We start from the raw sequence: 26504 nt of genomic DNA, 5'->3' as shown, positions 1-26504 counted from the left end.
AAGATGCCTTCGGTTCTATATAATCCACCAAAACCTAAACCTAAAATCGATGAGGATGAAGCTAAAAAACTTGAAAATGAAAACTTCCCAGAACCGCCAAAAAAGAAAACTTTGCGTCAAGGTGTACGACAAGCCTATAGGGAATTTTGTGCCAATACATCCATACATGGTTTTCGATATTTTAGCGAACGTAGGCCTAAGAAAGAAATTATTTTTTGGCTTGTAATATTTGCCATAGTTATTTATTTTTGTACATCGATCATAGTTAAGATCTATGTGAGATGGTATGAATCTCCCGTTATAGTAAGTTTCTCCGAAAAAAGTACACCCATATGGAATATACCATTTCCAGCTGTAACCATATGTCCGGAAACTAAAAGGCCTATAAATAAAACAACAGGTAAGTGATAACAAGAGATTTAGAGTGAGGGGAAGAATTTATACATTTATTTTCTTAAACAGTTTTTACACAGAGACAAAGAGAGAGAGAGAGAGCAGTTGCACAATTGTGAATTTTCTTAACCAGTTATGGATGTTTGTTTAGAATAATATCATAGCTTTAAGGAGATAAAAAGAAACACAATATTTTATATTATCTATTCCCTACGACAATTTTTGAATTATGTGAATATTTAAATTGATCTGGCCGCGAATATGTTTTATATACTCCAACACTATAGAGATAGAATCAGAATTACATCTTTAGTCGATCTAGTCATAACTGTCGGTCCGTCTTTCATATTTAAAATTAATTGTCTTAAATGTACAGTATACCACCATTTCTGTATGCTTACACGCAAAGAAAAAAACAAACGTTTGGAAAACGTGTACCGAAAACGTTTTTCTTTTGTGTTGGGAGGAAAGAATTATTTTTTGCGTGTAGTTTTGGGTATCCTACTGTTGGCCGTGGTGGTTTTTGCTCTTCTTTATTATATTTGTAATTAATTTCGACTTTTTAACAAAAATAGTCAAGCCTAGAAAGTTGTACTTTTGCCAGAAGATTTACACAGTGGAAAGCAAAATGAGGAAGATGTTTTCCAAAATTGTTTTATTGCACATTTAACCCTTTGACTACAGATGTTCACTTAGGAGGACATTCGAAAATGACTTCACACTCTATTTCCCCATTTAGTTTCGATTAATTTCTCGATGTTATTTTAAAATAGAGGTTTTAATCTAAATCTGCTATTAATATTTTCCATATTGGTGAGCACTAAAATGCATTTTTATAAACTTTTATATATATATATATATATATATATATATATATATATATATATATATATATATATATATATATATATATATATATATATATATATATATATATATATATATATATATATATATATATATATATATATATATATATATATATATATATATATATATATATATATATATATATATATATATATATATATATATATATATATATATATATATATATATATATATATATATATATATATATATATATATATATATATATATATATATATATATATATATATATATATTCTGGGTCCGTCCGTCCGTCTGTTGAAATCACGCTAAGTTCCGAAACGAAATAAGCTATCAACTTGAAACTTTGCATAAGTAATTGTTATTGATGTAGGTCGGATGGTGTCGCAAATGGGTCATATCGGACCACTTTTATGTATAGCCCCAATATAAACCGACCTCCAGATTTGACTTGGGAGCCCCTTAGAGAAGCAAATTTCATACGATCCGGTTGAAATTTAGTACGTGGTCTAAGCCTATGTTCCTATTCAACCGTCGAACGGAACGGACGTGTTTTTTCAATAGCGGATAAACTCATAGTAATAGGTACCTACTACGAATTTCAAGTGTGGTGGGATATTAAGCCACCATGCAGCGAAATTCCAAGTCATCCACTGGGTTGCTAACTTCAGGGCCCAGTGGACGGGTATCGACTGGAGTTATAAATCTGGGCAATGACCAAGAGTTAGGCTCAATTAGTCGACCTGTAGACGGGTCGACAGGTGGCGACACACTGACAAGTCGAACTTTTTCTAAGGTAACGACATCAAAAGGAGGTAATCCCTCACGAAAGAGATTCAAGGAACGCAGAAATGCTTTGTTTATCCTAAAGAAGTTAGGATCAGTCGACCCAAGCACGTTGTCGGCTAAACAAAGCGATTCCTTAAAATGGGCTCAAGGAATTCTTGAGACTGGAAAAAGGGAACGATCGCCGGATGAGCTGCCATCCTCCAAAAGGGATCAAAGATCGTTTGCCTCAGTTGCTAAAGATAGCCTTGTGATGGCTATCATTAATAAAGGAGCATTGGACGGTATGGTTCAAAGCAAAAATGGGGGGAAATTGAGAATGCTCTATCTGTCGTCTACTCACAGGTACTGGAAAAGTTTCCCGGCCCAGATCCTCGACACCAAGAGGCTGGTTGGTATCAAGGACGATTTAAGCTAGTCGCATTTGAGGACCAGAGGTCTATAGAATGTTTTAAAGCTGCTCTGATACTAATTGGTGAAGTTTGGGAAGGAGCTGCTCTAGAGTTAGTCGAGAAGAAAGACATACCGGCTAGACCTAGAGCACATGCCTGGATACCTGCAAACCCTTCTGACCCTGAATCTATTTTAAATAGACTGAAACGATGCAATCCAGATCTTCCAACAGCTGATTGGAAGGTTGGCCGTTTGGATGAAGTGGATGGACCAAGACGGCATGCAGTGTTTATATTGAACACTCAGTCTTTGCCACATCTGGCAAAGTCCCAGGGCCGTGTATGTTATGGCTTTCATTATATCCAAATGAAGGTGTATAAAAACGATCAGCTAAAGGATTCAGAAATGGACAAGCCTCTGTCTGAATCAGAAGTAAGCGGATCCTCTTGCGAAGTCGAGGGAGATACCAAAGTTGAAGACATGGATAGATACCGTATGCGTGAGGAGGCTTCTATTGCCTCAGAACTCACCAAAGTCGAACCTATGGTTATTGCGAGAGTCACCGATATCTCTGAAGAGGACATTCTTGATGACTCGATCGAAGCGGCTGATGTGACGGTTGTTGAAAATCTCGATGGTCTACGGATCCTCCAGATAAATCTTCATCATTGTAAGGCTGCATGTGCTGCCTTAAAAGTTCTCCTGATGAAAGGGACATAGATATAGTTCTTATTCAAGAACCATATGTTTACAAAAACAAAATATGTGAATTAAGTACTCCGGGGTTCAAACTATTGCAGTATACTGGTAATGATGTAAATCGAGCCTGTATAATTGCTAAAAACGAGCTCAATTTGTTTCTGCTTCCCTCAATGTGCAATACAGACACTGTCGTTGCAAGTTTAGAAATAGCCAAATGCAAATATTGGGTATCTTCGGTCTACATGGGACATGACAGGGAGATGCCTCCATATGCCGTTAAGACCTTAGTGGAGGAGTCACTGAAAACAAAGGCGAAACTCATTATGGGATGCGATGCGAATGCACATCATAGTATATGGGGAAGTAGTGATACTAATGCAAGGGGAGAGTCGCTAATAGAGTTTATTTTGCGTACTAATCTGGTAGTTTGCAACAAGGGAGATGTCCCAACCTTTGTCACTAAAAACAGGCAAGAGGTTTTGGACATCACCTTGGCCTCGCAAGAACTAAATGAAATGATATCTGAGTGGCAGGTTTTAAGTGAACACAGCTTCTCAGATCATCGCTACATCAGTTTCAAATTTGATGTTCATATCACCAAGATCATATTTCCGCCAAATGTTAGGAAAGCTGACTGGAATAGGTATAGGGAATCGTTCAATATGATGATACCGGAAATAACAGAGACAAATATGAGAAATGTGCAAGATATCGAACACGCAGTGGAGCGGATTACTAAGGCCTTCAACATCTCACTGAAAGCTGCATGCCCTAGAGGAAAGCCAAGGGGGAAACATCGACCACCATGGTGGTCTACGGAATTAAGTAATATGAGGAAATCCTGCAGGAAGCTCTTTAACAAGGCAAAGTCCACCAGAGCCCCTGAGGACTGGGACGCTTACAAGAAGAATCTGAGAGGATACAAGCGAGAACTGAGAAAGGCTCAGCATAACTCTTGGAATGCTTACTGCAGCAGTATTGAGAATACGTCCGAGGCTTCCAGACTACGGAAGGTTCTAGCATCCACCAACTCTGCTCCAGGTTTCATTAAAACATCGGAGGGCAATTGGACAACGTCCAGTAAGGAGACGCTGGAGGTACTATTGGACACACATTTTCCTGGAAATCAGACGGTTGAACCATGTACTGGCGGTGCCACAGTTGCTCAGCGGTCGTTTCCTGTCGAGGAAATTGTATCGGAAACTAGAATAAGATGGGCGCTAAATAGCTTTGGACCATTCAAATCCCCTGGACCTGATGGAATTACTCCGGCGGAGTTACAAGCTGTAACTGACAAAATTATCCCCTGGTTGTCGGTGATATATAAAGGATGTATCAACTTATCATATATCCCAGGAAAGTGGAGGGAAACAAAAGTCGTTTTCATACCTAAAGCGGGAAAAGCCTCTCACTCGAGGGCGAAGGATTTCCGACCAATCAGCTTATCCTCATTCCTACTTAAGACTCTGGAGAGGATGATAGATATTTATCTTAGAACTAGCATCGATTCAAGTTTGTTCTCGAAACGACAGCATGCATACTCGAAGGGCAGGTCTACTGAGACCGCACTACATGAACTAGTCAGCTTTATTGAAAGCTCACTATCTGTCAAAGAATACACAATCGTGGCGTTTCTAGACATCGAAGGGGCGTTCAATAATGTCCATCCGAGCTCGATATTAAATGGACTGACAACTCTGAATGTTGATCCATGTATACTCAGGCTGTTAGACGAACTGCTAATGAAGAGACGTATTTCAGCCACACTAGGACAAGCAAACATACAAAGGTATGTGAACAGAGGCACTCCCCAAGGAGGAGTCCTATCACCTCTTCTTTGGAATGTTGCTATAAATAGCCTTCTGGTTACTCTAGAAAAAGAAAGGATAAAAGTGGTGGCATACGCAGATGATGTGGCTCTGGCAGTCAGGGGAAAATTCCCATCCACAATCAGAGATATTATTCAGAGGGCCCTCCGGATGACTGAGAAATGGGCGAAAGACAATGGTCTTGGGGTAAATCCTGCAAAGACAGAATTAGTCATGTACTGCAACGATCGCAAAACTCCCACGGTTAGGCCTATTTCCTTAGGGGGTATTGAAATTCCCTTTGGTGAATGTGCAAAATACCTTGGCGTTATTTTGGACAGGAAGCTGAACTTTAAGCTTAATATTGAAGAAAGGGCGAGAAAGGCAACTGTAGCTTTGTACTCGTGCAAAAAGGCAATAGGAAAAAAGTGGGGACTGAAACCAAAAATTGTGCATTGGCTATACACGGCAGTGGTTAGACCTAATAATGCTATATGGTGTTGTAGTCTGGTGGCCGGCACTTCAGAAACCGACTTGTTTAGATAAAGTTCAGCGTATGGCGTGTTTGTGTATTTCAGGCGCATTCAGCAAGACAGGAACAAAATTCCCTTAATGTCGTGCTGCATCTATTGCCTTTAGACATTTTGGCCAAACAGTCAGCTGCAACAACGGCTGTGCGGTTGCGCGAACTATCGCTGTGGTCGGAAAAAGGTTACGGTCACAGTTCTGTCCTCAAAACAATGCCAGATGTGCCCTAACGTAGTGGATTACACCTTGGCGAGTCCACTTTTCGACAAAAAGTTTGAGACTCTAATCCCCAACAGTGAGGCGTGGTGCACACAGACCCCGGGGAATAAAGAATATATAGATTTCTACACTGATGGCTCCAAATTGGATGGACAAGTGGGGTTCTGAGTATATTCTAATGATCTGGAACTTCGAATAGCGAAAAGATTACCTAATCACTGTAGTGTTTTTCAGGCTGAAATATTAGCAATAAGAGAGGTGGCGAATTGGCTGAGAAGTAATGTTCCAAAAAATGTGGGCATTAATATATACTCAGACAGTCAACCTGCAATAAAATCCTTGGACTCTGTGTTCCTCAACTCGAAAACGGCCATCGACTGCCGCAAATCTCTCAATGAGATGGCTGAGCAGTACAATATTCACCTAATATGGGTGCCTGGCCATAGGAACATACCGGGGAACTGCGAAGCGGATGAGTTGGCAAGGCTAGGGACTACCTTACATATTCCAGGGGAACTAGAATTTGTTGGTATGCCCCTAGCTACCTGCAAGCTCATGCTGCGTGAGAAGGCTGTTATGATGGCAAATGTTCGATGGGAGAATTGCAAGGGTTGTAACGACACCAAGCAAATATGCCCCATTTCAACTTAAAACCGCACACTAGATATGCTAATGTTCTCGAGACGTCAGATATCACTCCTGATATCTGCTATAACGGGTCGCTGCCTGATAGGCGATTTTGCAAAAACTATTTGGCCGCGAAGTATAATGACTATTGTATGAGCTGTCATGATGCAGAGGAAAAAGATCAATTAAACACCTCTTGTGTGAGTGTCCTGCATTTTGTGTAAAGCGCAAGCAACTTTTAGGAGCATATAGCTTCAGATTACTGGCGGATCTGGAAAACGTTAACTTAAGCAGTCTGCTACTGTTTTTGGAACAATCTGGTTGGTTCAACAAAGAAAAATAATCAAGAAGGTTCAGCGGTTAAAACTAGAAGTGCCCATATGTAATAGGTACTTTTAGTTAATGTGGTATCACAATGGACTGAATAGTCTAAGTGAGCCTGAATCTTAATCGGGCTGCCACTTTAACCTAACCTAACCTAAGCCTATGTTCTCCAAAACCATGCCAAACTTGATCTATATCAGGCCATAATTATATATAGCCCCCATATACACCGATTCCCAGATTTGACCTCCGGGCCCTTTTGGAGCAGCATAATTCATTCGATCCTGTTGAAATTTGGTACGTGGTGTTAGTATAATAATCTACCAAAATTTTATTTCTATAGAAAATTTTGTCAAAATTTTATTACTAAACAAAATTTTGTCAAAATGTTTTTTTCTGCTCAAAATTTTGTCAAGTTTTTATTTCTATAGAAAATTTTGTCAAAATTTTATTTCTATAGAAAATTTTTTCAAAATTTTATTTCTATAGAAAATTTTGTCAAAATTTTATTTCTATAGAAAATTTTGGCATAATTTTATTGCTATAGAAAATTTTGTCAAAATTTTATTGCTATAGAAAATTTTGTCAACATTTTATTGCTATAGAAAATTTTGTCAAAATTTTATTTCTATAGAAAATTTTGTCAAAATTTTATTTCTATAGAAAATTTTGTCAAAATTTTATTTCTAAAGAAAATGTTGTTAAAATGTTTTTTCTGCACAATTTTTTGTCAAAATGTTATTGCTATAGAAAATGTTGTCAAAATTTTATTGCTATAGAAAATTTTGTCAAAATTTTATTTCTACAGAAAATTTTGTCAAAATTTTATTTCTATAGAAAATTTTGTCAAAATTTTATTGCTATAGAAAATTTTGTCAACAATTTGTTTCTATAGAAAATTTTGTCAAAATTTTATTTCTATAGAAAATTTTGTCAAAATTTTATTTCTATAGAAATTTTTGCCAAAATTTTATTGCTATAGAAAATTTTGTCAAAATGTTTTTTCTGCACAATTTTTTGTCAAAATTTTATTTTTATAGAAAATGTTGTCAAAATTTTATTTCTATAGAAAATTTTGTCAAAATTTTATTTGTATAGAAAATTTTGTCAAAATTTTATTTTTATAGAAAATGTTGTCAAAATTTTATTTCTATAAAAAATTTTGCCAAATTTTATTTCTATAGAAAATTTTTTCAAAAGTTTATTTCTACAGAAAATTTTGTCAAAATTTTATTTCTATAGAAAATTTTGTTAAAATTTTATTTCTATAAAAAATTTTGTCAGAATTTTATTTCTATAGAAATTTTTGTCAAAATTTTATTTCTATAGTCACCTCCTAAGTCGACCTAGCCCGTGGTGTCCGTCCGTCCATGTATTTGTTGTACGCAGTATTCCGGTCGCAATTTGTAGCGGATTTTGATGAAATTTGGTATATGGCGCTTTGTTGGCACAAGGACGAAAGCTGTTAAATTTGGCAAAAAAATCGGATCAAATTTAGATATAGCTCCCATATATATGTATCGCCCGATTTCGATAAATGGGGTGAGATTGCGCTCATTGACTAACCGATCGGCGTCAAATTTGTCCCACAATAATCCAATTGTCTGCCCTTTAAGTGTGCCAAATTTCATCCAAATCGGTTCAGATTTAGATATAGCTCCCATATATATGAATCGCCCGATTTTCCAAATTTGGCCATAAGTCCCTTATTTATCAACCGCTCAGACTCAAAGATAACTAAATCTAATACTCTATAGCACTTATTATATGTACAAAAAATTATTGAAATCGGTTCAGATTTAGCCATAGCTCCCATATATATGTATCGCCCGATATTCACAAATTTGGCCATAAAACCCTTATTTATCAACCGATCTTACTCAAATTGGGCTTACTCTAATCTTTTATTAGCACTGACTCAATGTGTTCAGATTTAGATATAGCTCCCATATATATGTAGCGCCCGATTTTCAAAAATGTCCCCCTAACAACCCTAATTCTGACTATAGTGGCCTCATTTACTAACCGATCTTACTCAAATTTAGCACAAGGTAAACTTCTCTGGTATCAATATCATCCAAATCGATTCACATTTAGATATAACTCCCATATATATGCACAGCTCGATTTTCCCACATTTGTCAATAATTCTCTCATTTTTTTGGCAAATGTTACTCAAATTTTAAATTTAGATGTATTAGCCGATCGAACTTAAACTTACATGTACTTGTAAGCCAGGACGTTTTTCTCGAATTTGTACATTTAATTGATCCAAAAGGTTGCAATAGTACTCTGAATTTATTGTTTTACCCTTTTGCAGATAGTCAATCAATAAAATACCTTTGAAGTCCCAAAAAACCGTTGCCATAACCTCCAGCCTATTGAATTGTTTTTGCCTTCTTTGGGGCACTTCCTCCAGCTTAAGTCCATTGTTTGGAGTGTTCTTTTGTCTCTGGAGTATAGTGGTGGATCTATGTCTCATGAACAGTTATGAAACGACGCTTAAAATCCATTTTATTTCGCTTAAAATGATCCAAACAAGCTTGAGAAATGTTCATTCTTATGCGTTTTTGATCGAGTGTTAACAAATGCGGCACCCATCTTGCAGAAAGCTTTTTCATCTGTAGTTCTTCATGCAAAATTAAATGGATTCGATCATTTGAGATGCCCATGATATTAGCAATTTCACGCACTTTTATTCGTCGATCATTTAACACCATATCATGCACTTTGGCTACAATTTCTGTTGTTGTTGCTGTTTTTGGACGTCCACTACGTGGTTCAGCTTCAACCTCGTTTAAATTCAGTAACCCAATCTTTTACTATTGCATATGAAGCAGCACTTTCACCTAACACATTCACCATATCATTTTGAATTTCTTGTTCCGATAAACCTTTTTTATGTAAATATTTAATGACAGCACGCATTTCTAATTTTTCCATTGTAAAAAAATTGCGCATGCGTCTTTTTTGAACTCCTGTTTCTATATGAAGGGGTAGCCAGATCGAAACAAAATTTAACATGTGTTCATAACAGAGATGACAGTTTCCAAAACACTTAACTTTTTCTGTTTATACCGCGCTTTTTGTGCTAGGCTAAGAAGTTTCCGAACTGCCCTCGTAGCTCTCACATATGTTAAATATATTGCCCGATTTTCACAAAAATTTGGCTACATTAACTGCACTAATTGAGCAATTTCGTATTTTTATATCCTAAACCACATATTGATCAGGGTATAATTTAATAATGAACTCAATATTAGTGGCCTACTAACTCTGCAGGTGGGAGCCACCATGGTGCAATGGTTAGCATGCCCGCCTTCCATACTTAGGGTCGTGGGTTCAATCCCAGTTTCGACCATACACCAAAAAAGTTTTTCAGCGGGGGATTATCCCACCTCAGTAATGCTGGTGACATTTCTGAGTGTTGCAAAGCTTCTCTAAGTGGTTTCACTGCAATGTGGAATGCCGTTAGGACTCGGCTTTAAAAAAATCGGGCATAGCACTCAGTGATAAGAGAGAAGTTCACCACTGAGGTATTACAGTGGACTGAATAGTCTGATATATCGGTTCATCTTCCAAACCTATACCAATGATACCCTACAAATGCTTATGTTTACTACTTCACTGGGGATGGTTTAGGGTATGATATAGTTGGCCCCGCCCGACTTTAGACGTTACTTACTTGTTATACCCACCACCAGAGAATGGTGACGGGGGTGTAATAAGTTTGTCATTCCGTTTGTAACACATCGAAATATTGATTTCCGACAATATAAAGTATATATATTCTTGATCAGGGAGAAATTCTAAGACGATATAAGCATATCCGCCTGTCCGTCTGTCTGTCTGTTGTAATCACGCTACAGCCTTCAAGAATGGCGCTATCGTCCTGAAATTTGGCACAGATTCGTCTTTTGTTAGCAGGCAGGTCAAGTTCCAAGATGGGCTATATCGGTCCAAGTTTTGATATAGTCCCTATATAAACCGACCTCCCGATTTGGGATCTTGGGCTTATAAAAACTGTAGCTTTTATCCAATTAGCGTGAAAGTGGAAATCTATAGGTAATTTAGGACCATCAAAAAGTGTACCGAAATGGTGCCTATCGATCCATATTTTGGTATAGCCCCCATATGGACCGATTTCCCGATGTTGCTTCTTGGGCGTCTAGAACGTGTATTTTCTATCCGATTTGCCTAAAATTGGAAATCTGAAGATATTCTAGGACCATAAAGAGGTGTGCCGAAAATGGGGTGTAATGGGTAAATGCTTTGATATAGCCCCCATATAGACCCATCTCCCGATTTTCTAGAATCCGTTGTTTTTACCCAATTTGCCTGAAATTAGAAATCTAGAAGTATTCTAGAAAAATAAAGAGATGTGCCGAAAATTGTGATTACACAGAAAAAAATTTCACGAAAAATTTTCCAATTAAAATTTTAATAGAGTTTTAAAAAATATTCAATTAAACACTTAATTGAATCAACAAATTTTTTAATTGAAACAAAAATCAATCACGAAAATTAATAGTATCAATTAATTTTTTAATTGAATCAATTAATTTTTTAATTGACCTTCAATTAATTTTTTAATTGATACTATCATTTCTGTGATTGAAGACATTTCAATTAAAAATTAATTGGATCAATTAATTTCGTGATTGAATCAGAAAAAAATTTTTTTGTGTGTATCGGACCATGTGGAATAATTATACCCTGCTCCACACTGTGGAACTGGGTATTATAAGTTAGTGCATATGTTTGCAACACCCAGACGGAGACGAGATAGACACATGGTGTCTTTGGCAAAAATGCTCAGGGTGGCTTCCTGAGTCGATATAGCGATGTCCGTCTGTCCGTCTGTCCGTGAACACATTTTTGTAATCAAAGTCTAGGTCGCAGTTTTAGTCCAATCGACTTAAAATTTGGCACAAGTATGTGTTTTGGCTCAGAATAGATCCCTATTGATTTTGGAAGAAATCGGTTCAGATTTAGATATAGCTCCCATATATATATTTCGCCCGATATGGACTTATATGGCCCCAGAAGCCAGAGTTTTACCCTAATTTGCTTAAAATTTTGCACAAGAAGAACAATTAGTACTATAGTCAAGTGTGCCAAATTTTATTGAAATCGGTTCAGATTTAGATATAGCTCCCATATATATCTTTCGCCCGATATGGACTAATATGGTCCTAAAAGCTAAAGTTTTGACCCAATTTGGTTGAAATTTTGCACAGGGAGTAGATTTAGCATTCTAGCTATGCGTGCCAAATTTCATTGAAATCGGTTCAGATTTATATATAGCTCCCATGTATAGCTTTCGCCCGATTTACACTCATATAACCACAGAGGCCAATTTTTTGCTCCGATTTAGTTGAAATTTTGCACAAGGAGTAGATTTAGCATTGTAGCTATGTGTACCAAATTTGGTTGAAATCGGTTCTGATTTAGATATAGCTCCCATATATATCTTTCGCCCGATATGCACTTATATGGACCCAGAAGACAGAGTTTTATCCCGATTAGCTTGAAATTTTGCACAAGGAGCACAATTGGTAGTATAGTCATGTGTGCCAAATTTGATTGAAATCGGTTCAGATTTAGATATAGCTTCCATATATATTTTTCGCCCGATATGGACTTATATGGCCCAGAAGCCTGAGTTTTGGCCCAATTTGGTTGAAATTTTGCACAAGGTGTAGATTTAGCATTCTAGCTATGCGTGCCAAATTTGGTTGAAATCGGTTAAGATTTAGATATAGCTCCCATATATATGTTTTTCTGATTTCGACAAAAATGGTCAAAATACCAAAACTTGTAATACATATATATCGAGCGATAAATCATAAACAAACTTTTGCGAAGTTTCCTTAAAATTGCTTCAGATTTAAATGTTTCCCATATTTTTTTTACTAAAATTGTGTTTCACCCTAGTGCATTAGCCAACTTAAATTTTGAGTCTATAGATTTTGTAAAAGTCTATCAAATTCTGTCCAAATCAAGTGATATTTAAATGTATGTATTTGGGGCGAACCTTTATATAGCACCCAACACATTTGACGGATGTGATATGGTATCGAAAATTTAGATCTACAAAGTGGTGCAGGGTATAATATAGTCGGTCCCGCCCGACTTTAGACTTTCCTTACTTGTTTACCTTTAAGTCTGCGAACGCAGCACTCATTGCCTCAATTCCAGAAGGTATTGCTACGTCCCTTTACCTTGATGGATTGATTTAATTCCTTATTTTTTCTTTCCTTTTGATTAAATTTTAATTTTGCAAAAAAAACTCGTATTTGTGTGTATGTCTGTTTTTATACCCTCCATCATAGGATGGGGGTATATTAACTTTGTCATTCCGTTTGTAACACATCGAAATATTGCTCTAAGACCCCATAAAGTATATATATTCTGGGTCGTGGTGAAATTCTAAGTCGATCTAAGCATGTCCGTCCGTCCGTCCGTCCGTCCGTCCGTCTGTTGAAATCACGCTAACTTCCGAACGAAACAAGCTATCGACTTGAAGCTTGGCACAAGTCGTTGTTATCGATGTAGGTCGGATGGTATTGAAAATGGGCCATATCGGTCCACTTTTACGTATAGCCCCCATATAAAGGGACCCTCAGATTTGGCTTGTGGAGCCTCTAACAGAAGCATATTTCATCCGATCGGGCTGAAATTTGGTATATGGTATTGGTATATGGTCTCTAACAACCATGTAAAAATTGGTCCACATCGGTCCATAATTATATATAGCCCCCATATAAACCGATCCCCAGATTTGGCTTGTGGAGCCTCTAAGAGAAGCATATTTCATCCGATCCGGCTGAAATTTGGTACATGGTGTTGGTAGATGGTCTCTAACAATCATGCAAAAGTTGGTTCACATCGGTCCATAATTATATATAGCCCCCATATAAACCGATCCCCAGATTTGGCTTGTGGAGCCTCTAAGAGAAGCATATTTCACCCGATCCAGCTGAAATTTGGTACATGGTGGTGGTATATGGTCTCTAACAACCATGCAAAAATTGGTCCACATCGGTCCATAATTATATATAGCCCCCATATAAACCGATCCCCAGATTTGGCTTGTGGAGCCTCTAAGAGAAGCATATTTCATCCGATCCGGCTGAAATTTGGTATATTGTGTTGGTATATGGTCTCCAACAACCATGCAAAAATTGGTCCACATCGGTCCATAATTATATATAGCCCCCATATAAACCGACCCCCAGATTTGGCTTGTGGAGCCTCTAAGAGAAGCAAATTTCATCCGATCCAGCTGAAATTTGCTACATGGTGTTGGTAGATGGTCTCTAACAATCATGCAAAAATTAGTCCACATCGGTCCATAATTATATATAGCCCCCATATAAACCGATCCCCAGATTTGGCTTGCGGAGCCTCAAAGAGAAGCAAATTTCATCCGAACCGGCTGAAATTTGGTACATGATGTTGGTATATGGTCTCTAACAACCATGCAAAAATTGGTCCACATCGGTCCATACTTATATATAGACCCCATATAAACCGATCTCCAGATTTGGCTTGCGAAGCCTCAAAGAGAAGCAAATGGCATCCGATCCGGTTGTAATTTTGAACATGGTGTTAGTATATGATCTTTAACAACCGTGCCAGAATTGGTCCATATCGGTCCATAATTATATATAGCCCCCATATAAAACGTTCTCCAGATTTGACCTCCGGAGCTTCTTGGAGGAGCAAAATTCATCCGATCCGGTTCAAATTAGAAACGTGGTGTTAGAATATGGTCGCTAACAACCATACGACAATTGGTCCAATCACACAAAAATTGGTCCATATCGGTTCATAATCATGGTTGCCACTAGAGCCAAAAATAATCTACCAAAATTTTATTATATAGACAATTTTGTCAAAATTTTATTTCTATAGAAAATTTTGTCAAAATTTTATTTCTAGAGAAAATTTTGTTAGAATTTTATTCGGTTCATAATAAAATTTTCATCATTGTCAAAATTTTATTTCTATAGAAAATTTTGTTCAAATTTTATTCGGTTCATAATCATGGTTGCCACTCGAACCAAAAATAATCTACCAAGTTTTTATTTCTATAGAATATTTTGTCAAAAGTCTATTTCTATAGAAAATTTTGTTAAAATTTTATTTCTGTAGAAATTTTTGTCAAAATTTTCTTTCTATAGAAAATTTTGTCAAAATTTTTATTTCTATAGAAAATTTTGTTAAAATTTTATTTCTGTGGAAAATTTTGTCAAAATTTTATGTCTACTTTGTCAAACTGAATTATATACGTATTGGATCGATCTTTTTGATTTAATATATACCACGTATGGACTTACATACAATTTAGAAGATGGTGTTAGGAGGTTTTAAGATACCTTGCACGCGTTACCGCAACTTAAGTAATTCGATTGTGGATGGCAGTGTTTAGAAGAAGTTTCTACGCAATCCATGATGGAGGGTACATAAGCTTCGGCCTGGCCGAACTTACGGCCGTATATACTTGTTTATGTTCTACTTTTTATTCTTTTTATACCCTCCACCATAGGATAGGGGTATATTAACTTTGTCATTCCGTTTGTAACACATCAAAATATTGCTCTAAGACCCCATAAATATGTATATATATTCTGGGTCGTGGTAAAATTTTGAGTGGATCTGAGCATGTCCACCCGTCCGTCCGTCTGTTGAAATCTCGCTAACTTCCGAACGAAACAAGCTATCGACTTGAAACTTGGCACAAGTAGTTGTTATTGATGTAGGTCGGATGGTATTGCAAATGGGTCATATCGGTCCACTTTTACGTATAGCCCCCATATAAACGGACCCCCAAATTTGGCTTGCGAGGCCTCTAAGAGAAGCAAATTTCATCCGATCCGGCTGAAAGTTAGTACATGGTGTTAGTATATGATCTCTAACAACCATGCAAAAATTGGTCCACATAGGTCCATAATTATATATAGCCCCCATATAAACCGATCCCCCGAGTTGGCTTGCGGAGCCTCTAAGAGAAGCAAATTTCATACGATCCGGCTGAAATTTGGTACATGGTGTTAGTATATGGTCTCTAACAACCATGCGAAAATTGGTCCACATCGGTCCATAATTATATATAGCCCCCATATAAACCGATCCCCCGATTTGGCTTGCAGAGCCTCTAAGAGAAACAAATTTCATCCGATCCGGCTGAAATTTGGTACATGGCGTTAGTATATGATCTCTAATGACCATGCAAAAATTGGTCTACATCGGTCCATAATTATATATAGCCACCATATAAACCGATCACCAGATTTGACCTCCGGAGCCTCTTGGAAGACCAAAATTCATCTGACTCAGTTGAAATTAGGTACGTGATGTTAATATATGGCCTCAAACACCCATGCAAAAACCGATCGCCAGATTTGACCTCCGGTGCCTTTTGGAGAAGCAAAATTCATCCGATCTGGTTGAAATTTGGTACGTGGTGGTAGTATATGATATTTAACAACCATGCCAAAAGTGGTCCATATCAGTCCTTAATCATTTATAGCCCCCATATAAACTGATCCCGAGATTTGGTTTTGGAGCCTCTTGGAGGAGCAAATTTCATCCGAGTGAGTTGAAATTTGTGGATGACAGTCTTTCGTAGAAGTTTCTACGCAATCCATGGTGGAAGGTACATAAGATTCGGCCTGGCCGAACTTACGGCCGTATATACTTGTTATGTTCTACTTTTTATTCTTTTTATACCCTCCACCATACACTGGTAGAAAAAGTTTCGTTAATACGATGAATTTCTACGTTGTATTAACGAAATTCTTCATTAAAAGTCAGCCAACGTAGCATTTCGTTATAACAACGTAATTTTACGTTATATTTACGAAACCCTTTATGGAGTACATTTCGTAGTATTAACGAATAATTACGTTGCTGTTACGTAGCCTTTTCGTTGTATTAACGAATATTATTCGTTGTATGAATGAAGTTTATTCATTGTATGGATGCAGCTTATACGTTATATGAACGAAAATCATTCATTGTATGAACCCAGTTTTTTCATTGTATGAATGAAAGGCGAACGTTGTATAAATGAACACAAACGTTATATTAATGAAACCCAACCAATTATTGTATTTGAATGTAGTCATTGGTAGTGTATTATTTTTTGTTAAGATCTTTGAAATAGGATTTATATACTCGTACAGTAGGAAATAATATTAATTTATAAATTAAGTAATTTAATAATCATATAGTGTGACTTTCACTTAAGAAAAAAAAGCCTCTAATTTCTAAGACCAAAAAATGATAATCGTATAGCCGTGTCCATTTATCCAATTTATTTTTGCAACCAAGGTTCATTACGGTAATTGTTCCGTATTTTCACTAAAGATTAAAAATTTACACTAAATTTCTTGCGAATATACAAAAAACACCAACTCACCCACCATTTATGTTTATTATACACAACGAAACTGTAATGAGCCTGTGCACTCTTCAGCGAAAAGAACGTAAATGTTGTTAAGGTTTGCCCATCAGACAAGTTTTCTGTTGAACTTTTTACCGTTTGTTTTTCAAGACGCACGCGCAAACATGTGCTTATTGCCATGCTTAGATGTGTATGTACAAATTACTAGACGCTACAGACGTATTAGAGAGAGTATGGAGAGACGTTTTAGAGAGAGAGAGTACGGAGAGGCAGAAATACTCAAACTCCCATTCGTATTATTGATGAACATATTTCATTAATATGACGAAATATAACAATTTAAAATTTATTTTTTAACGATCCATATCATTATATTAACGATCGCTTTCGTTTTATAAATGAAATTTCCAATTCCAGTTTCGAAGTATATAAAACGACTGTTTTAAGGGCTAAAAGTTTCCAAAAGTTACTCTCTATGTGCAAATGATTGTAATAATTTCATCTTGGAAAATTTTTTTATTCTAATTCTTGAAAAAATTACAAAGTCAATATTCGTAATATTAACGAAACGTGTTTCATTAATATAACGAAAAACCAAAACACAAAATTGTCTTATAACGATTGATTTCGTTGTATTAACGATGACTTTCGTTCTTATAAATTTCGTAATATTAACGAAAAGTAATCAACGAAACCCGTTCGTTAATAGTACGAACCACTTTTCTACCAGTGTAGGATGGTGGTATATTAACTTTGTCATTCCGTTTGTAACACATCGAAATATTGCTCTAAGACCCCATAAAGTATATATATTCTGGGTCGTAGTAAGATTCTGAGTCGATCTGAGCATGTCCGTCCGTCCGTCCGTCTGTTGAAATCACGCTAACTTCCGAACGAAACAAGCTATCGGCTTGAAACTTGGCACAAGTAGTTGTTATTGATGTAGGTCGGATGGTATTGCAAATGGGCCATATCGGTCCACTTATACGTATAGCCCCCATATAAACGGACCCCCAAATTTGGCTTGCGAGGTCTCTAAGAGAAGCAAATTTCATCCGATATGATTGAAATTTGGTACGTGGTGGTAGTGTATGATATTTAACAACCATGCCAAAAGTGGTCCATATCGGTCCATAATCATATATAGCCCTCATATAAACCGATCCCGAGATTTGGTTTTGGAGCCTCATGGAGGAGCAAATTTTATCCGATCCGGCTGAAATTTGGTACATGGTGTTAGTATATGGTCTCTAACAGTCATGCAAAGATAGGTCTACATCGGTCCATAATTATATATAGCCCCCATATAAACCGATCCCCGATTTGGCTTGCGGAGCCTTTAAGAGAAGCAAATATCATTCGATCCGGCTGAAATTTGGTACATGGCGTTAGTATGTGATCTCTAATGACCGTGCAGAAATTGGTCCACATCGGTCCATAATTATATATGCCACCATATAAACCGATCCCCAGATTTGACCTCCAGAGCCTCTTGGAAGAGCAAAATTCAACCGATTCTGTTGAAATTTGGTACGTGATGTTAGTATATGGTATCCAACAACCATGCAGGAATTGGTTCATATCAGTCCATAATTATATATAGCCTCCATATAAAACGATCCTCAGATTTGACCTACGGTGCCTTTTGGAGAAGCAAAATTCATCCGATCTGGTTTAAATTTGATACGTGGTGTTAGTATATGATATTTAACAACCATGCCAAAAGTGGTCCATATCAGTCCATAATCATATATAGCCCCCATATAAACCGATCCCGAGATTTGGTGTTGGAGCTTCTTGGAGGAGCAAATTTCATTCGAGTCAGTTGAAAGTTGGTACATTGTGCTAGTATATGGCCGTTAACAACCATGCCTAACTAGGTTAACATCGGTCTATTGTCATATATAGCCCTCAGATAAATCGATCCCCAATCACACGAAAATTGGTCCATATCAAGTTCATAAATAATTGTATATAGCCCCCATATAAGCGATCCCCATATTTCAATTCTGGATCTCTACGTATCGTGCAAAAAGTCCATATTGATTCGTATTTATTTGTAGACTTACCTATACATGATTTTTATACCCTCCATCATAGGATGGGGGTATATTAACTTTGTCATTCCGTTTGTAACACGTCGAAATATTGGTCTAAGACCCCATAAAGTATATATATTCTGGGTCGTGGTGAAATTCTGAGTCGATCTAAGCATGTCCGTCCGTCCGTCCGTCCGTCCGTCCGTCTGTTGAAATCACGCTAACTTCCGAACGAAACAAGCAATCGACTTGAAACTTGGCACAAGTAGTTGTTATCGATGTAGGTCGGATGGTATTGAAAATGGGCCATATCGGTCCACTTTTACGTATAGCCCCCATATAAAGGGACCCTCAGCTTTGGCTTGTGGAGCCTCTAAAAGAAGCATATTTCATCCGATCCGGCTGAAATTTGGTACATGGTGTTGGTATATGGTCTCTAACAACCATGCAAAAATTGGTCCATATCGGTCCATAATTATATATAGCCCCCATATAAACCGATCCCCAGATTTGGCTTGTGGAGCCTCTAAGAGAAGCATATTTCATCCGATCCGGCTGAAATTTGGTACATGATGCTGGTATATGGTCTCTAACAATCATGCACAAATTGGTCCACATCGGTCCATGATTATATATAGCCCCCATATAAACCGATCCCCAGATTTGGCTTACGGAGCCTCAAAGAGAAGCAAATTGCATCCGATCTGGCTGAAATTTGGTGCATGATGTTGGTATATGGTCTCTAACAACCATGCAATAATTGGTCCACATCGGTCCATAATTATATATAGCCCCCATATAAGCCGATCCCCAGATTTGGCTTGTGGAGCCTCTAAGAGAAGCATATTTCATCCGATCCGGCTGAAATTTGGTACATGGTGTTGGTATATGGTCTCTAACAACCATGCAAAAATTGGTCCATATCGGTCCTTAATTATATATAGCCCCCATATAAACCGATCCGCAGATTTGGCTTGTGGAGCCTCAAACAGAAGCAAATTGCATCCGATCCGGCTGAAATTTGGTACATGGTGTTGATATATGGTCTGTAACAATCATGCAAAACTTGGTCCACATCGGTCCATACTTATATATAGCCCCCATATAAACCGATCTCCAGATTTGGCTTGCGAAGCCTCAAAGAGAAGCACATTGCATCCGATCCGGCTGAAATTTGGTACATGGTATTGGTATATGGTCTCTAGCAGCCGTGCAAAAATTGGTCCATATCGGTCCATAATTATATATAGCGCACATATAAACTGATCCCCAGATTTGGGTTGCGGAGCCTCTAAGAGAAGCAAATTTCATCAGATCCGGCTGAAGTTTGGTACATGGTATTGGTATATGGTCTCTAGCAACCGTGCAAAAATTGGTCCATATCGGTCCATAATTATATATAGTCCCCATATAAAACGTTCTCCAGATTTGGCCTCCGGAGCCTCTTGGAGGAGCAAAAGTCATCCGATCCGGTTCAAATTAGGAACGTGGTGTTAGTATATGGTCGCTAACAACCATACCAAAATTGGTCCAATCACACAAAACTTGAAACTAGAGCCAAAAATAATCTACCAAAATTTTATTTCTATAGAAAATTTTGTCAAAATTTTATTTCTAGAGAAAATTTTGTTAAAATTTTATTCGGTTCATAATAAAATTTTCATCATTGCCAAAATTTTATTTCTATAGAAAATTTTGTTCAAATTTTATTCGGTTCATAATCATGGTTGCCACTCGAGCCAAAAATAATCTACCAATATTTTATTTCTATAGAAAATTTTGTCAAAAGTTTATTTCTATAGAAAATTTTGTTAAAATTTTATTTCTGTAGACATTTTTGTCAAAATTTTCTTTCTATAGAAAATTTTGTGAAAATTTTTATTTCTATAGAAAATTTTGTGAAAATTTTATTTCTATAGAAAATTTTGTTAAAATTTTATTTCTGTAGAAAATTTTGTCAAAATTTTATGTCTTTTTTGTCAAACTGAATTATATACGTATTGGATCGATCTTTTTCGATTTAATATATACCACGTATGGACTTACATACAATTTAGAAGATGGTGTTAGGAGGTTTTAAGATACCTTGCCATCGGCAAGCGTTACCGCAACTTAACTGCCACTTGTGGGTGGCAGTGTTTAGAAGAAGTTTCTACGCAATCCATGATGGAGGGTACATAAGCTTCGGCCTGGCCGAACTTACGGCCGTATATACTTGTTTTGTCTAATATATACCACTAGTTAGAACTAACTCACTATTTAGAAAACGATATTAAGAAGTTTTAAGATATCACAAGCCAAGTAATTCGATTGTGGATGACAGTCTTTCGTAGATGTTTCTACGCAATCCATGGTGGAGGGTACATAATATTCGGCCTGGCCGAACTTACGGCCGTATATACTTGTTTATTCTTAACTTTAATTATATATTTAGTTTTTAAACTTTAGTTGGGACCTAGTTATTCAAAGAAAACGTTTTATTTTCAGATGACAACTTCATGCATTTAATGTTAAAATTGAATACCTTCGTAAAGGATAATCAAACCTTCGATGAAAACTTTACACAATCGCAATTGGAGGATACGTTGACCTTAATGCATGTTTGCAAATTCGGATTTGCCGAATTGCTGGGTGTAACAAAGCCATTGATGAAGGACATCGATTATATAGAGAAACTCAATGAAATGTTACCTAGTATGGATAGATATTTATACGGCTGTAAATGGTTTGGAAATGATGCACCTTGTGACGAGATCTTTAGCCGAGTTTATACAGATGAGGGTATCTGTTATACCTTCAATAGCTTCAATGCCAAAGACATGTATCGGGATGTAGTAGTGCGTAGTAAACACGAATCAAATCAGACACAGGCTAAATGGTCTTTGGAGGAGGGATATGAGGTGGGAAGCAATTTAAATACCTACCCGGCTAGAGTATTGAGTGCTGGTTCAGCAGTAGGACTATCTCTATTTTTAGAGAATTTCATGGAAGAAGCAGACTACACATGTAATGGACCTACACAAGGCTTTAAGGTCCTATTACATTCACCCGATGATGTACCTTCGGTATCGAAACATTTCCTACGTATAACCATGGATAAAGAGGTGATGATAGCAGTCAAACCTAATATGATCACTACAACACCCAATCTGGCTGCCTATGATCCTGCCAAGAGACTTTGTTATCTCAATAAAGATCGCCAATTGAGATTCTATAAAACCTACAGTCAGAATAATTGTGAAAGAGAATGTCTAACGAATTTCACCCTTAGCCAGTGTGGATGTGTTGCATTTTCCATGCCCCGAACCAAGGATATGCCAGTTTGTGGTGAAGATAAACTTTATTGCTACAAGAAAGCCTATAGCCAATTGCTGATGAAACAATTCAATGACGGCCAGGTTCCAGATGAGCCAGTAGATGATTGTAACTGTATGCCTGGCTGTACTTCTTTGGAATATGACATTGAGATATCCGAAGGCTATTTCGATTTGGTCAATACATTTAAGGCTTTTGATATTGTTAGTGATGACAACGATTTTCGCTCGAATCACAAAATGTCTAAATTGTTGATCTACTTTAAAGAAAATCAATTCATTACCTCGAAACGTTCTGAGCTGTATGGCATCACTGAGTTGTTGGCTAATTTTGGTGGTGTTTTTGGACTATTTATGGGCATTTCTATACTAAGTATTGTGGAATTGATTTATCATTTTACCTTGCGTTTGTGGTCAAATATAAGCCATACCTATGGATTGAATTAGAGCAGGGAGGAGAATACCTTGAGAAAATTAATTAATAAAAATAATATCTTTTAAAAGTGTTTGTTTAAGACAGCAAAAAATGTGTGTTTAAATAGATTTTCTGTAAAGAGGTAAGTATATATATAATTTTCTACGGAAATAAAATTTTGACAAAATTTTCTAGAGAAATAAAATTTTGACAAAATTTTCTATAGAAATAAAGTTTTGACAAAAATTTCTATAGAAATATAAATTTTGGCAAAATGTTCTATAGAAATAAAATTTTGATAAAATTTTCTATAGAAATAAAATTTTGAGACAATTTTTTATAGAAATAAAATTTTGACAAAATTTTCTAGAGAAATAAAATTTTGACAAAATTTTCTATAAAAAAAAATTGACAAAATGTTCTATAGAAATAAAAATTTTAACAAAATGTTCTATAGAAATAAAAATTTTAACAAAATGTTTTATAGAAATAAAATTGTGAGACAATTTTTTTATGGAAATAACATTTTGACAAAATTTTCTAGAGAAATAAAATTTTGACAAAATTTTCAATAGAAATAAAATTTTGACAAAATTTTCTATAGAAATAAAATTTTGACAAAACTTTCTGTAGAAATAAAACTTTGACAAAATTTTCTATAGATATAAACAAGTAAGGAAAGTCTAAAGTCGGGCGGGGCCGACTATATTATACCCTGCACCACTTTGTAGATCTAAATTTTCGATACCATATCACATCCGTCAAATGTGTTGGGTGCTATATATAAAGGTTTGTTCCAAATACTTACATTTAAATATCACTCGATTTGGACAGAATTTGATAGACTTTTACAAAATCTATAGACTCAAAATTTAAGTTGGCTAATGCACTAGGCTGGAACAAAATTTTAGTAAAAAAATATGGGAAACATTTAAATCTAAAGCAATTTTAAGGAAACTTCGCAAAAGTTTATTTATGATTTATCGCTCGATATATATGTATTAGAAGTTTAGGAAAATTAGAGTCATTTTTACAACTTTTCGACTAAGCAGTGGCGATTTAATAAGGAAAATTGTGGTATTTTGACCATTTTTGTCGAAATCAGAAAAACATAGATATGGGAGCTATATCTAAATCTGAACCGCTTTCAATAAAATTTGGCACACATGACTATATTACTAATTGTACTTTTAGTGCAAAACTTCAACCAAATTGGGCCAAAATTCTGGCTTCTGGGGCCATATAAGTCTATATCGGGCGAAAACTATATATGGAAGCTATATCTAAATCAGAACCATTTTCAATCAAATTTGGCAACACATGACTATACTACCAATTGTACTCCTTGTGCAAAATTTCAAGCTAATCGGGATAAAACTCTGGCTTCTGGGTCCATATAAGTGCATATCGGGCGAAAGATATATATGGGAGCTATATCTAAATCTGAATCGATTTCAACCAAATTTGGCACGCATAGCTACAATGTTAAATCTACTCCCTGTGCAAAATTTCAACTAAATTGGGCCAAAACTCTGGTTTTTAGGACCATATTAGTCCATATCGGGCGAAAGATATATATGGGAGCTATATCTAAATCTGAACCGATTTCAATCAAATTTTGCACACTTAACTATACTACTAATTGTACTCCAAGGGCAAAATTTCAACCATATTCGGCCAAAAATCTGGCTTCTGGGGCCATATAAGTCCATATCGGGCGAAAGATATATATGGGAGCTAAATCTAAATCTGAACCGATTTCAATCAAATTTTGCACACTTGACTATACTACTAAGTGTTATGTTTGTACAAAATTTCAAGCAAATCGGTATAAAACTCTGGCTGCTGGGTCCATATTAGTGCATATCGGGCGAAAGACATATATGGGAGCTATATCTAAATCTGAACCGATTTCTTCCAAAATCAATAGGGTTCTATTCTGACCCAAATTAGGAACATGTGCCAAATTGGAAAGCGATTGGACTTAAATTGCGACCTAGACTTTGATCACAAAATGTGTTCACAGACAGACGGACGGACAGACGGACATGGTTATATCGACTCAGGGACCCATCCTGAGCATTATTGCCAAAGACACCATGTGTCTATCTCGTCTCCTTCTGGGTGTTACAAACATATGCACTAACTTATAATACCCTGTTCCACAGTGTGGCGCAGGGTATAAAAATTTTGACAAAATTTTTCTATTGATACAAAATTTTGAGAAAATTTTCTATAGAAATTAAACTATGACAAAATTGACAATCTACTTTAATTGACATCTTCTTCGTTAACAACTTGAGCGATCTACTGAAATATGAACAATTACGTGGTTCGGCATTTTCCAAACATGACATAATATTTTACAACTTCCAACTGGCAAATTTCTAGTAATTCTGTACAGTGATGCCAATTTGGTGCTTTTAGCACCAAATTTAGTGATTTTTATACCCTCCATCATAGGATGGGGGTATATTAACTTTGTCATTCCGTTTGTAACACATCGAAATATTGCTCTAAGACCCCATAAAGTATATATATTCTGGGTCGTGGTGAAATTCTAAGTCGATCTAAGCATGTCCGTCCGACCGTCCGTCTGTTGAAATCACGCTAACTTCCGAACGAAACAAGCTATCGACTTGAAACTTGGCACAAGTCGTTGTTATCGATGTAGGTCGGATGGTATTGAAAATGGGCCATATCGGTCCACTTTTACGTATAGCCCCCATATAAAGGGACCCTCAGATTTGGCTTGTGGAGCCTCTAACAGAAGCATATTTCATCCGATCGGGCTGAAATTTGGTATATGGTATTGGTATATGGTCTCTAACAACCATGCAAAAATTGGTCCACATCGGTCCATAATTATATATAGCCCCCATATAAACCGATCCCCAGATTTGGCTTGTGGAGCCTCTAAGAGAAGCATATTTCATCCGATCCGGCTGAAATTTGGTACATGGTGTTGGTAGATGGTCTCTAACAATCATGCAAAAATTGGTTCACATCGGTCCATAATTATATATAGCCCCCATATAAACCGATCCCCAGATTTGGCTTGTGGAGCCTCTAAGAGAAGCATATTTCACCCGATCCAGCTGAAATTTGGTACATGGTGGTGGTATATGGTCTCTAACAACCATGCAAAAATTGGTCCACATCGGTCCATAATTATATATAGCCCCCATATAAACCGATCCCCAGATTTGGCTTGTGGAGCCTCTAAGAGAAGCATATTTCATCCGATCCGGCTGAAATTTGGTATATTGTGTTGGTATATGGTCTCCAACAACCATGCAAAAATTGGTCCACATCGGTCCATAATTATATATAGCCCCCATATAAACCGACCCCCAGATTTGGCTTGTGGAGCCTCTAAGAGAAGCAAATTTCATCCGATCCAGCTGAAATTTGCTACATGGTGTTGGTAGATGGTCTCTAACAATCATGCAAAAATTAGTCCACATCGGTCCATAATTATATATAGCCCCCATATAAACCGATCCCCAGATTTGGCTTGCGGAGCCTCAAAGAGAAGCAAATTTCATCCGAACCGGCTGAAATTTGGTACATGATGTTGGTATATGGTCTCTAACAACCATGCAAAAATTGGTCCACATCGGTCCATACTTATATATAGACCCCATATAAACCGATCTCCAGATTTGGCTTGCGAAGCCTCAAAGAGAA

General features: G+C 36.6%; 1 protein-coding gene across 1 annotated transcript; it reads left to right on the top strand.

Moving 5' to 3' along the window:
* Positions 1-22856, top strand: LOC142239693 (pickpocket protein 28-like). The gene is made up of 2 exons (XM_075311477.1): positions 1-400; positions 21573-22856. Exons 1-2 carry the CDS (start codon positions 4-6, stop codon positions 22844-22846), a joined length of 1671 nt encoding a protein of 556 aa, XP_075167592.1. The 5' UTR covers positions 1-3; the 3' UTR covers positions 22847-22856.
* Positions 22857-26504: the final 3648 nt, after the last annotated feature.

This window comes from Haematobia irritans, chromosome 5 (genome assembly GCF_050003625.1).
Source record: "Haematobia irritans isolate KBUSLIRL chromosome 5, ASM5000362v1, whole genome shotgun sequence".
NCBI classification, from domain to species: Eukaryota; Metazoa; Arthropoda; class Insecta; order Diptera; family Muscidae; genus Haematobia; species Haematobia irritans.
The sequence above is the reverse complement of the archived record's forward strand: the minus strand, read 5'-3'. Positions and strand labels throughout refer to the sequence as shown.

Excerpts from the sequence above, each read along its gene's own strand:
- LOC142239693 (XM_075311477.1), top strand. The coding sequence starts at position 4 with ATGCCTTCGGTTCTATATAATCCACCAAAACCTAAACCTAAAATCGAT. Across the intron at positions 401-21,572 it reads GCCTATAAATAAAACAACAG|ATGACAACTTCATGCATTTA; the intron begins GTAAGTGATAAC and ends TTTTATTTTCAG.